Raw genomic sequence first — 13,981 nt, 5'->3', positions numbered from 1 at the left:
GTTTAAGGAGAATCCTGACCTCAAACCAGTGAATGTGTCACCCAAACCTTTCCTTAAACTCAACCCCTATCAGTTATTTATTCACACAAATGTCTCCAGTTCGGAGGATTTCCTTCGTTTCTGTCTGTCTTTGTGGGACACACAAGGAAACACACACAGACAAACATCTTTAGGTCAACATAAAACCTCTTTCTGACATAGCTAAACATTGCTGTGCCAATAGTGGCTAATGGCAGTGGCAACACACTTGCCAACTGAGCTCATTCAGGTGTGGCTCCGCGTGTGTGTTTGCCCAGTCACTCCTCATTTAGAGGAGAGGTAAATACATCCCTATTTAAAGAACAGCTTGTGTTTTGTCCGCTTCAGCCGGCAACACACAAACAGTTTCTTCTTAAATGGAGCGCGAGCCGACCACTCCAATTTGTAATCGCTTTTATCTATATTGAGACAGTAGGAAAGCTCATAGCGATGTTAAGGGAGGCTCAGAGGGGAAGGGTTTAGTGGATTCGACCTCAGACCAGTGGGAGTGTGGCGTTCCCCTGGGTACCAGTGACTTAACGAGGCCATAGAGATGGGAAATGTTCCTCAGAGCCTGGATGGGTTTTGACAAGTGGGAAAAAACAGCGTGGGCTGTACGGATGAAAACTGCCCTGTGAAAACATGGCCCGCTGTAGCTGTTGGCAGAACGGCTGGACTCCATTGTTATTACTGCCTCTAAATGTTGGCCGTCCTCTCTGGCCTTTACTTACCAGGCTACTTCTGGACAGACACATAAAGACAGGCATGCAAACACACGTTTTACGGCTGACACCCTCGTCAGTGGTTAATGTTAGAATGCTAGAATAAGTTCCAGAGAGACAGACGGAACGTGGGCAAAAACAAGCTGATGGATGGAAGAAAATGATGGACAGACGGAGGCAAATTGTTCCTCTTTGCTTTGAAGTATAAAGATATAACAAGACTAAGAAAATGAGTTTATCTTCTTTTAGAACTCACTGAACTTTATCTCAATTTAAGTCAAGATCCTGAAGTTAAAAACTACGGGAAAACATGTTTAAAATGATGCTCTCGACAGCTTGGGTTTTCCTTTTGATGTAATGATGCAACCAAAAAGAAATAGCACTTTCGACGTGGATATTTGAGTCTGGGATTTTGATGCAGCTTTAATGATTTGAACAAGCTGATACGAAATATGTAACATTTCAGTAAACACTTGATGCCTTGTGAAGCATTTAAACATCCACTTGTGTGTTTTTTTTTGCACGTATACAATACTATAAGTTCTGTACATTACATGACAAAAGATGCCATTTATACCGTTTATTGAACAATAAATCTGTGACAGGTTTAGAGACCCTAACCTCTAACCATAGGTTGAGAGAAGGATCATGGTTTGGGTTAAATTACGTTTTTTGTTAAGATTTGGGAACTTTCTTCTTCATATTTACGATAATAACCACATGGTTAAGGTTAACTAAAACTGTGTAGACTCGTGATTGAATAGGAACAAACATGGTCTCATGTTTAAGTCAGAGGCTTTCCTGACACATCAATCCACGCTGACCTCCTCCCTTTCTACTGATGGACAAAAGTCATAGCTACTCAAGCCTGAAATCTTATTGTTTTTCTTGGGAAGACAGTGTCGTATAGCCAGTTTCCATCTTAGTAACTTTTCTGGGTGCCCTGGAACCATTTCAAAAACTTAACATAAACTGCATTTAGGCTGTTTGGCTCCTTGGCCAAAAACGCTCAGGGGGTAGTACGTTCTGATGGCAGAGGAACTCTCGGGGCAGACTTTGCAGAGCTGATCTGTCAAACACAAACCTCATGGCTGCTTCAACTTTGCAGCTTAATTCACACAGGTAACAAGCACCGGTTGCCACTGGCATTAAGAGTATGTAGTTCAGCTTCCAGAGTACTCAAAAAAGCAAGATAAAGAGGGAGAGTGTGTGTGAATGAGCCGAGCGGACAGGAGAGGGGCAGAGGAAGTGGTGAAGCAAGAGAAACTTAACTTAAGTTTCCATTTGTTTCATGTAACCTAAAACAGGAGGAATAAATAACCTCAGAAGATTCAATTGGAGACAAGTGTTCTGGACTTTATAGTCTCTTCTGCAATCATTTCATTGCATCCACAGTAACTACAGAGAACAACTCTGTGTAAACATTGCGTCACAAATGCTGCCATCATTTTTTAATCATTATTTTAAGATAAGTTTGCTAAATCGTCATGGTTCTTCAGATCTGATGAGAATGCAAGCAAGAGTACTTCAAAGGGACGTTTAGTTCCTCATTTAGTTCCTGAGTTAAGTCCTGTGGTTTTATAGTTTCTGAGACAATTTGGCTAAAAAAGCTGGCAGGAGGATACATTATACCTCATCATGACACTATCACCTGTTACCAATGAACCTGCTTACCTGTGGAACGTTTGCTCAAATTAAAAAAAACAAAGACACAGTTGCAGAGAACATCTGGGTCCTCTATCGGAGCAAGCAGGCCTAAGGCTTTGGTTTTCACAATAGAGAGATTGGAACAAGTAAGGGAAAGGTGGAATAAATCACATCCAACATGTTTATCCTCCTGAAGTTGACTGTGTCTTAATTTGTTTACCGTGATTGTTCCAAGCTATCACATTTAATTTGGCAGCGATACATTGAAATGCTTCAAAACGCTACAAGTGGCAGCTTTAATTAGACAGAGCTGAAGCCATTTAGAGCAGGACAGGGTGCTGGAGAACGTCCTCGTGTTAAAATGCTTCAGTGAAGGAGGAAGGAGTAGAAACGTCAGCGTGTGGTGAACGAGTGGAGATGGCAGCCAAACACTCAGCGCAGTCCTCACCCAACATCAACAACACTAACTCAGCCTTTCAGCGCAGACACACGGACAGCATAGGAATACACAACATACACACACATATCCCCCCCCCCCCCCAACACACACACACACACATGCACACAAACATGGCGGAAAGAAGTGCTAACTGCTGTTTAAACAGTGCAGCGGCGCAGCACAGCGGCGCATTCAGCAGGAGCCAGATGGACGCGACGTTGGTTTTCTAACTGGAAACGTGTCCATATATAAATTGTAAATAAATATTTTTGTGTTCCCGTTTTACAACTGCGTCACTGCAATTAAGCTTTCACATAATGATTTATAAAATGATGACAGAGAGAGAGACAATTTCCTCCCTTAATGAGGACGGCCTGTTCAAAGGCACACGCATTGCTTATTATAGCGTTGGCACACTCACACATGCAAATGCAGCCAAACCAGGCACATTTACGCACACATACACACACACGCTGACTGCATATTGGTACACACACCTTTAGTATGGAGCCATATATTGACGACGCATGTGTGTGTGTGTGTGCGTGTGTGTGTGTGTGTGTTTGTGTGTGTATGAGAGGGACTGTCCCATGGATAGTTGACCAAAACCACATAAAAATATACTAAACCTTTTCTGCGAGACGTGAGTCACGACAGTTTGTGTGATCGAAAGAAAGAAAGGTGTGTGTGTGTGCGTGTGTGTGTGTGTGTGTGTGTGCGTGTGTGTGTGACAGAGAAATGAGTCAACAGCATGACACACTCTGTCTCTTCAAAAACCAAAGACAGACGTTTTCTTCTCCAGCTTTCCGTCTTTTATTAACCAGACAATTTTGATTCTTGAACTCAGTGCACCTTCTTCTTCCTCTTTAAATAAAGCTCTTAAACACTCATAGGCGCGCACACACACACACACACACTGAAGGGGTTGCTGTCCTCCTTCTCCTCCAGCTCCTTCTTTTCCAGCCGGGCCTCGTCACTCCTCACCCCTCCCTGCATCCGTCCATCCTCCATCCTTCAATCTCCGCATCTCTGATGTCAGCCAAAGGTCTTTCTTTCCTCCGTTCCCCTCCAGTGTCTTCATTGCGCTGTCCTTATTTTACAGTCACATGTCCCTTCTTCATTCCTCTCCACCCCTTCTCTCATCCTTTTCTTTCCTTTCCTTTCCTTTCCTTTTCCTTTCCTCACATGTACCCGCTTGTATTTCAGTCATCTCATTTTCTCTTCTCCTTCCCTTCCCTTTCTTTTCCAGTCCTCTCATCCTTCACTCCTCTGTGTCCTTATTTTACCCTCCTCTGTCCCCTACTCCTCTCCTCTCCTCTCCTCTCCTCTCCTCTCCTCTCCTCTCCTCTCCTCTCCTCTCCTCTCCTCTCCTCTCCTCTCCTCTCCTTCTATCTTGTCTGAACTGCATTTTTAACGCTGCCTGCTGACTGTTTCTGTGTCTCTTTCTTATGATTAGCATTTGCTTCTCGTGCTTTCTCTTGCCTTTTGCTGAACAGTTTATCTTTTCACCTGAGCATTCTTACAACTTTCTTTCTCATCTCCCTTTCTCTGCTTTTACACCCTGCATGTTTGTTGTTTTTATTATATCTACCCCTCTTATTTCTCCTCCTAATCACCTTTGATTTCTCTCTCCTTCCCTCTGTTCGTATCCACCTTTCCCTTCTTCTGTCCACTTCTGCTCTTTCTCCTTTCCTTACCTCCCTTTTATTTCTCAAACTGTCTTTTGCCCCAATGTTGTATCCCTTTTTTCTCTTCCTTCACTTCTGCTTCCCTTCCACTATTTTCTCTCTCCTGTCCCATCTTTCTTTCTCTTTCTCTGTTTGCTTTTTTTGTACGCAGCTCTCTGACATTCCAATGCATGAGTTCACCAAAGCCGGCTTTAGGTGGTCAAAGGTAACAAACAGTCATCACAAACCTCACCCTCCAGCTTTTTATTGTACATCTCATCATTTATTCATGTCTTATTATGACTTTTTTTCATTATATTAGTGAAATGCAGGATGGTCAGTTGACAACATTGTTGAAATTGTACTTGTTGAGAAGAAGAAGTTCTCAGATCTTTTAGTTAAAGTGTGTGATACATTAAAAGTAAAAGTCCTGCGTTTAAAGTTTGAAGTATTTTTACAGTTGTTAAAGTAAAAAAGTTATAATTCTGCAGAACAACCCCAGATCATATTTTGTTTTTCAGTCCAAATTGTTTTCAGTAAATAATGTCCTCAAAATCACAAAATAAATGAAAAAAGACGATCTAGACGGATTATATCAACCTTTCTTCCTCTTATCTTCTTATGAATTCGTTTTCTCATGATAAATTGTATCATTATCTCGGGAAAACAACATGTTATTCCGTGATAATGACATAAATACTCATGATTTCAAGTAATCAAAAAAAATGAACTCGTTATCACAGGAAACTTTAGGAAATTGTGTTTGACTCATGACAAATTAGAGCTTTCGTAGAAAACAACTTGTTTCAAGAACCATTGAGAAATTACTTTACGAATCTTAAAAGAAGACAGAATACAGGATCAATCCAGAAATTTCATAAAATATGTTGACTATTAAAAGAGGTTTAAAATGTTCCACCACACTGGCAGATTTTTCACTTTTTGTAGGAAAATCTCACTTTTAGGACTTTGCACTACGCAATATGTGAAGCAATTCGAGCAATCAGATACATTTAGTGGAGTGGAAAGATAGAGTAACTCAAAAGGGTACATTACTGCGGTTAATGCACTTACTGTAAAGTGGTACAGCTATCATGGGATTTGTTTGTAAAAAGCTTCTTTATCTGGATCAGACCTTGATTTGTGCTCATTTGTTCATTCATGCTGACGTTCATGCTGACATTATAGCAAACCTCCTGTACGCAGCTGACAGAAGAGTCTTCTCCCAGAAGTCACTTTACGCCAGATAGACTGAATGGAGAAAATGTTACCTATTCTCATTTTCAGTCTCTTTTCCATTTTTCATCGGCCTGAATGACAAGACTCATATTTTTTTTCTTGGTCCCCACTTCTATCTGAGCAGCAGCTGCTTTTAGATTCAGCTCGTCATCAAGGTTGTTTTTTTTCTACTGATGATCTATTTTTTGGTATCCTTGTGACTGTTTTTCTCCCATCTTTTGTCCAGCGTTCTTGCTCTTCAACACCTCAGAGAAACAGGTTGTATGTAATAGGAGAAGTGAGAAAAAGTATCCAAAGAGAAGATGTGTGTGTGAGCTGATGTATTTGCGTGGGTAGATCATCTGTTCAATGTGTGTTCCCGTGTGTGTGTGGTTGCAGGCCAGCTCGTCGTCACGCTGTGCAAAACACAGTGACCTCGGCATTTGGACCTCACAGACATTAAACTGACGAACTGATATACAACCAGAGAGAGACTTAGATAAAATATGTATCGGAGAAGAGAGAGAGAAACAAGGTAAAGAGAGAAAAGAAAACATGCTCGTTTGATGTTCTGGAATCGAGCAGCTCACGTAAAAACAGAGACATTATTGTATAACATTTCAAAAGCAGAGTAGCTGGTAGATGCACAGACAGAGAGAGAGGAAGACACAACACACACACACACACACACACAAAGACAAGAAAACCTACACTCGAACTCCAACGTCGATATATGTGGAAAGAAAAAGCAATGAAAAAATGTTTTACCAAAATACCACATTGAGTAAAAGATGTTTGAAAACTAGATGTCACGTTTGAAATGTCGTCCAATGTGTGTGTGTGCGTCAGGTGGAGGACCTGCTGCTTGCCATGGATAAAGTGAAGCAGGAACTGGAGGTGATGAAAGCCAAGCTGTCATCAACTCAACTCTCACTGGCAGAGAAGGAAGGTCACCTGACCAACCTGCGAGCCGAGAGGCGGAAGCACCTGGAGGAGGTCCTGGAGATGAAGTAAGAACAGAAAAACACACACGTTTTATTACTTTTATTTATGTTAACTTTGACGGGTGCAAACTCAGTCAGGCATTTGTCATGTTTTCAAAGACACACCACTGACAAACACACAGTGGAACAATTTTTTTTACATCTGTCGCTCCCTAACTCTGTCAATCTCTCATTCTTCTGTCCTTATGTGGATATACACACACTCATAATGTCTTTTAAAGAGTCACCCAATTAACAGCAAAGAATAGGGATGCAAATTTAAACAATTTCTTTAATAACACCTGCCTGTCACTGTTCAACAACTGGCCCAAAATCCATTATATTAAAGGAGACATTTGCGTTTTTGAGCACTAAAGCATGTAAACCTATTCTAGTAGTAACCCAAAATAAAATTATGAACTGTGTGAGTGTGAAGAAACAAGTGAAGTTAGCATGCTGAACAGCTAGCCCCAGCCTGTCCTGTCTGTAATACCACTTTGTTCTGGCAAGAGGCCATAGTCCAAGAGGCCCCTTCGTTAACTCACAAAATGTAAAGAAATGACATATTCTTACTTCTATTTTCCGTACTAAACAGAAAAATACAACCCTACACCTCCTGAATTCAAGTTTCTGTCTCTTACCAGACAAGGCTAATTTCCTCATTAACTCATCATAAAACAAAAACAATTCAAACTGGACACAAGCTAAATAGAACCCATCAAAACAGTCGCGGTTTGTCTTTCTACGTAAAGCTTGACTGTGGACAGCACTGTAACTTACAACAAATTCTACCTCGTATTTACTTTCCTGTATAGTTTCTCCTTCACTTACTGTGTTTACAGTGTAACGTTGTCAGCTACTCTTATTTCTAAAAGACACGACCTTTAACACTTTCCCTGAAATTAGCAACTCTTATGATATCTCCAGTAGTTTCCCATGTTGCTCCAGTGTTCCAGGAAGGTGGTCGCCGCTCACATTGACTTGATCTTCACCCGACACCTCATCAACGCTCTCTCTCCTCTTACTTCCTGTCTTTACCTCTCCTCTTTTATCTCTTCTCTCTTTCCCTCCGCACTTTAAAGCCATAGAAGTAAGTAGTGTGTTAATGCAATAACCATGTACCGCTGTCTAGCTCTTCATGTGATTGATCACATCCGCAGACACCCGCACACACTCATGCACACGCAGTAACTCATTGTAAATTTTAATGTAATTTTAATAGATGGGTTTGGATTTTAAGTGCAGCTAAGAGGAGTCCAGCAGTCCGATGATTCCGTGTATTTTCTGCTGTTTTACATCCTCACTGAGACCTTGCAACGAGGCCTAATTTAGTGGAACGACGCTTTGGGCTGAAATAGAAGCCAAGGATAATGTCCGTGTTAGCATGTCCTGCCTGTTTAAACACGCTGTGGGACTATCTTTTACTGTGGCATCATGGGAAAAATCAGTGCATGGGCTGTGATTTCATTTTCCTGCACTCTGTCCTCAGAGTTTTCTACCAAGTTTGCATTTTTTAGTGTTTGAGAGTAAGACAGAGAGTGTGTGTGTGTGTGTGTGTGTGTGTCCAGCAGCATGTCCATTCACAGGCCAGGTGAGCAAGTTATTGGCCGTTTTATCGCCGTTGTAACGACCCGTGCCATTATTACAAGCATCAGCGCTTCAGAATGCGTGGCCGTGTTTTCGTACGTGAATTTGCATGTGTGAGCGTGCGCGTGTGCAAGCACTCTACGATTGATTTATTGACTACCGATGTGCCCAACCTTCCTTTTAAGCAAAATACAGGCGCCATGTTGAATATTTATGCAACAGGAACATTCATGAGTAGACAGACACATCCATTCTTACTTCATGTAGCTGCACATATAAAAATAGACCAAAAATAGATAATAGAACAAGTTACAAACAGACACAGACCACCCTACTCACATGCATGATAATATTTAAGTGTCAGCTTTTACTGGCCTATGAAATAATACAATCTGCATCACATATTGCCACATTAACAGGTAAATAAATCACCCTTTTTTCTTTAGTTTAAATCATAAAACCTATGGCAGCAGGAGGTACAAAGGTGTGTCTATCCTTTTTCCATCTTTGTGGGAAACTGTATTTCTACCTCACCAATATTGATTGTTTAAGATATTATTTATTTATTGTTGGCACAGTGGACCTCATTGGCCAGTTTGGTTTGTTTGTCTGTTACCAACACTTACTTTTTCTACTGTTTTTCACCTGTGTGCTTGCTGTTTTCTAATCAAAAGTAGCTCCAGTTTCTCACCGGCAACACACTGGAGATCCCTCTTTTAAAGGCTCCCATGACTTGCCTCCAGCTCCTTTTTGCATTCATATGTGATTATTTGACAACTCACTGAAAAAAATACAACACTTTAATGCTCTGCTTTGCATAATACATGATATTTTTCAGGCGGCAGTAGGATATTCTTCCCACATATTTGAGATATGGTGTGTTTTTTGTGTCTGTTCCCCCTTCAGTGGAAAGTTTAGATGTTTCAGGTAGCTGCTGGCTGTCTGGCGGTGAGTTATGCACATTACGCCATTGCTCGTATTTTTCACAAGACATTAGGGTTTGGTCAGCAAATACGTCATTTGTCTCTGGCTTTCTCCCACATGTAAAACATGAGATGTTTAAGGTGGCTGCGTCCTGTGTGTCCATATATCTTAGTGTAATGCACATGAAACTGTCTCTGCGCACACGGGCTGCCGTAACTCTTCGGGGTTTGATGTCTGATTTGTTGCCCAGTTTTACATCGGTGTAAGGTTTAATATTACTGTAAGACATGATATACGATACGGCATGTAGCAGAGGTTTCTGGGACTGAATATATTAACACACACAAGCACACACACTCACTCAACTCCCATGAAGAAATATACACCAACTACAGCTGGAATATGACATTCTGTCTCACTTTCTCGCCTTCCTCCTTTTCCTTCTCTTATTGCTTTGAACACACACACACACACACACACACACACACACACACACACACGCTCAATGTACTAGTGTGAGTGTCTATCTATCTTTGTGCCATAGTTTTCACCGTCTGGTTGTATATGTCTTCTTTATTCCAACACTTTGCTAACCTTCAGTCCCTGATGTATACTCTTAATGTGTGTGTTTCTGTGTGTGTGTCCAATAAACACATATATAGTATCTTCACACGTGTAGTTCGCACAATCAAAAACATGTAAATACACCACACCAATACACACTCATCCGCAGTCTGAAAATACACAAACAGAACTACACATGGATACACACATCTGCCTTTCCCAGTCTTTCCCACTGATAAATCATTTGCAGCGACCTTCATACACATACACACACACACACACACACACACACACACACACACACACACACACACACACACACACACACACACCATCGTAAAACATACAGACAGACATATTTTCTTTGTGATATACGTCCATTAAATATGCACACGCTTGTTTTCTTCCCAGCTTCATGTGTGCTTGTGGGCATGTGTGTTGTCATGTGTTTGTACAGTTTGGAGTATGCAAGTGCGCGTGTGTGTGTCGCAGCCAGCTGGAGGAATGTGCTGACAGTGTGTGTGTAACAGCAGGGCGTCAGGTCTGAAATCCCAATCTGGATGAATTAAAGCCTATTTTACTCTCCGCTGTGCTGCTTTACTGACAGTTAACACACATCTCTACTTCAGTCTGCTGCTGTTTCACACACACATTCATGTCCCTCCGGTACAGATATGTGTTCGGATCATTTTGAGATGTAACTTCATTTTTTCGAGAGTATTTTAGAGGTAGAGATCGAGAGAATACGTTTTTGAAACTACTTGTTTTTTGCTTCAAAAGTTTTTAAAATCTCTGCAGAATACAACAGCATCAATCCTTAGACCCTCGATTTGAAAAAAGAAAAACTTCACCCTAAATAACCTTTTAAGGGGAGGTTGTAATAAAAGGATCATCTCAGCTTTTTGCAAACTTTTGCCAATTTTGTGTTTTTACCATGTAGACGATTGCTTTGAAAATGTCACTGCATGTGATTCAAGCACATCTTGTAACCCACACTGCAATCACGTTGTAATCTAAGATGATTTCTGGTAAATATTTGTTGCTCTTTTCCCTCGAGTGAATTTGTAGCAGCTTTCCTCAAAAAGTAGTTTTCAACCATGTCATTGCCTTTGCCTGAGAAGCCCAGCTCAGGGCATAAACATGCCTAAAAAATTCAACAAACATCTTCACTTTCCTCTCTGAACTTAATGGAAATCACATGGTTTGTTGTGAATACTGCACCCAGTACTGATTGGATTTGTAGAAACTTTTTTTCAATCAGCAGTTTTCAACCATGTCATTTGCTTTGCCTGAGAGACTCAGTTCAAGGTAAGAACGTGCCAAACAGATTCAGCTAATTTCCTTACTTTCCTCTCAAACATATCACATCACATGATTTATTGTGAATACTGTAACCAATAGTGATTGAATTAAGAATAACTTTTCTCAAACAGTTGTTTGCAAACTTGTCATGCAGTGTTGCCTGAGAGACGGAGTTCAGGGCAAAAGGTCCCCCTTGTATCGTTGCATATTTTGAACAGAACTTGGTTTGATGAGAAATAAACACAGTTTACAGCAATGGCTGTGGTTTGGATAATTTCTTATATGATTCTAGTGAATTTATTGATTTAGTAAATGTTGATTATTTCAATCACAAGATTACAAATTAATCGAAGAACCACTATAAGATGTTTCATTTAGAGCAAAAATAATATAAATTCTGTGCTTGAGTTCGAAAGCATTCTTCATGTGTTTTACTCGTTAGGACACCACCATCCAAAACCATGAGGAAAAATTAATTTAAAGTGAGGTGCAGCAAATAAGTCTCGATTTCAAAGCAGTCAATTGAATTAGTGTGAATATTGCTGACGGTTTGGATGTGATATGAGAATGTCTGGACAAGAGATGAGGTCAGAGAAAAGAAGATGGACAGGCGAGGAGAAGACACAAAATAAAGAGAAGAAAAGCGAGGAAAGAGGTCAGGGCGAGAGTTATAAATCTGTTTTTGGTGTGGGGGGGGCAGTAGGAGGATAATAAAATGAAAGAACAGAAGAAGAAATGTTTTTATGACGGAGAGAAAAAGAGGGAAAGCAAAGAGGAGAAAGACAGCTGTCCAACAACAACTTAGTCGAGCCAACAAAACTGCGTGATATCCGAAGAAATTATATTTCCTCCGTCTCAGTCTCCCTCGCTCCTTCCGTTCATCCATCACTCTTTCAGACTACAGCATATACTGAATGTATAACTACTTACGTTATGTCCTCCTCCCTTGCATTCGTGCAGTATCCCTTCTCATCGTTTACACAAAAATCTTGGCTAATTTATTGGTCATTATTTTTAGCGGGCAACACTTTTATGAGCAATCAGAATTCATCTGTTGCAGCAAATGTTCTCAAACATAAAACAGCATGACACTGATTTCTGTTTATTTGCTAGGTAGTTATGGAGATAACATTAATGATACTCAAAAAGGCAGTTTATTACAAAAGAAAACACACATGTGTCACAATGAAAAGACCCAGTGGAGAAAAAAAGGTTCCTGACGCACGCTGGCAAATTTTTTTTGCCATTGCAAATGGCCAATGCTTCGAGCAACAGGGAACAAAATGAGTCACATTACACATTACTTACTCACATTACTTGTGATCGCTTTAGTCAGGAAATAAAACATGATATTTTAGTTGTTTTTTCTGTGTGAAGGAGGCTGCCTCGGGCTGTGAGAAATCAGATAGTGTAATTGTGTTGTGATTCATTGAAATGTTCTATGTAAAACTGCCAGCAGTGTCAGAATCTATTCACTGGAACAGGATCTTTCAAAGAGCAGATCACCATTTTTGTTTACAATAACTTCCAGGTAGAAAATCTCTCTGTCACGTAGCCTAAATACAATTTAATTGTATTTTTCATGTTATTTCAAGGTGATTACATCTCATTCATCTAAAACCAACACAGCCTCCACAAATGTGAACGACTGAATAGGTCGATTCCCAGTGACCAAAACGACATATATCGCCCTTAAAAAACCATGACTGTTGCAGCTTACCAGCGACAGGCGTACTGGACTTTGGTCATATGATACACTTGTTTCTGCACTATGTAACTTCAGTGAGAGGGTAGGATCACAGTGTTACGTTTACTTCAACATACAAGTTTACAACACATAACATTGTTATGACGTAATGGTACTTGTTGGGCCACAGACTGAAGAAAATTACAGCTTGACTTTACCTAAAACTACTAATAGTAGTCAGTCCAACTGGCTGTGAGATGCTGCTGTTGGGTAGATTTGATAGCAAAGCACATCAGACAGGTTGGATCCGTCGGACCACCACGTTTAACTATACATCTTTAAACATTACAGTTACGTCTGAAAATGACAACAGATATAAACAAGTTTGTCGATGTCACATGACTCCAGTTGTCTACCTGAAGGGATCTGTAATTCCCTACAATCTATACCCCCAAAATAAATATCAAAGGCAAAGCTTTTAGTGGACAGTTTGAGTGGGTTTACTCACAAACACTGTATTTTGCACCCATATGCACAATTAGACTATAAAGAAACTATCTAGAGAAACACCAAGCTGCTGCGCTGTCTTCAGCCTCCTGCAGTGAGAGCTTGGATGATGCCTCAAGGTGAACACTATAAATTCAATTTATTTCTCCTTTGCTGCTCTGCTCTTTGTTTTATCTCCCAGCCGGACTCCCTCTAACCCTCAAACCTCTCCCTTTATCCCTCCCTTCATTACTTCCGTCCCTCCTTCCCTCCATTCCTTTATCATCCTTTATCCTTTACATCCTTCCTGCTATCCTTTCCTCCCCACCTCGTTCAATCCATCCCTCCATTCTGAGCCCACGACTGTCTGGTAACATCATTATCGCCTGATTTCTGTCTGTCAGGCTGTAATTCTCACTGTCTGTCTACCTGTGTCTTCACTGTTGTCTCTACATACTGCAACTAATCAATTGTGTGTATGTGTGTCTGTGTGTGTCTGTTTGTGTGTCTGTGTCTGTGTGTGTGTTTGCATCCCTCTGCTTGTGCGCATGCAGTCAAAGATGCTATTTTCAATGGAACAACCGCTCTGCTAGTCACAGCTGGAAATCCATCACTAACAATATGACTGCGCACACACACACACACAAACACACACACAAACACACACACAGCTATCCCATCAGTAACGTTAGAAGTACATGTTGCCTTCAGAAATAAGACACACACTCATACACACA

At 40.7% G+C, this 13,981-nt stretch overlaps 1 protein-coding gene across 3 annotated transcripts in view; it reads left to right on the top strand.

Annotated features, from left to right (window-relative positions):
- LOC141008223 (ELKS/Rab6-interacting/CAST family member 1-like) overlaps positions 1-13,981 on the top strand; it is a 132,356-nt gene that overhangs the window by 70,382 nt on the left and 47,993 nt on the right. For all 3 annotated transcript variants that reach the window (XM_073480481.1, XM_073480480.1, XM_073480482.1), the window contains one exon: positions 6,561-6,721. In XM_073480481.1, coding sequence (XP_073336582.1) covers positions 6,561-6,721 — 161 coding nt within the window. The remainder of the gene's footprint in view (positions 1-6,560; positions 6,722-13,981) is intronic.

Source organism: Pagrus major, chromosome 14, assembly GCF_040436345.1.
Source record: "Pagrus major chromosome 14, Pma_NU_1.0".
Taxonomy (NCBI): domain Eukaryota; kingdom Metazoa; phylum Chordata; class Actinopteri; order Spariformes; family Sparidae; genus Pagrus; species Pagrus major.
The sequence above is the reverse complement of the archived record's forward strand: the minus strand, read 5'-3'. Positions and strand labels throughout refer to the sequence as shown.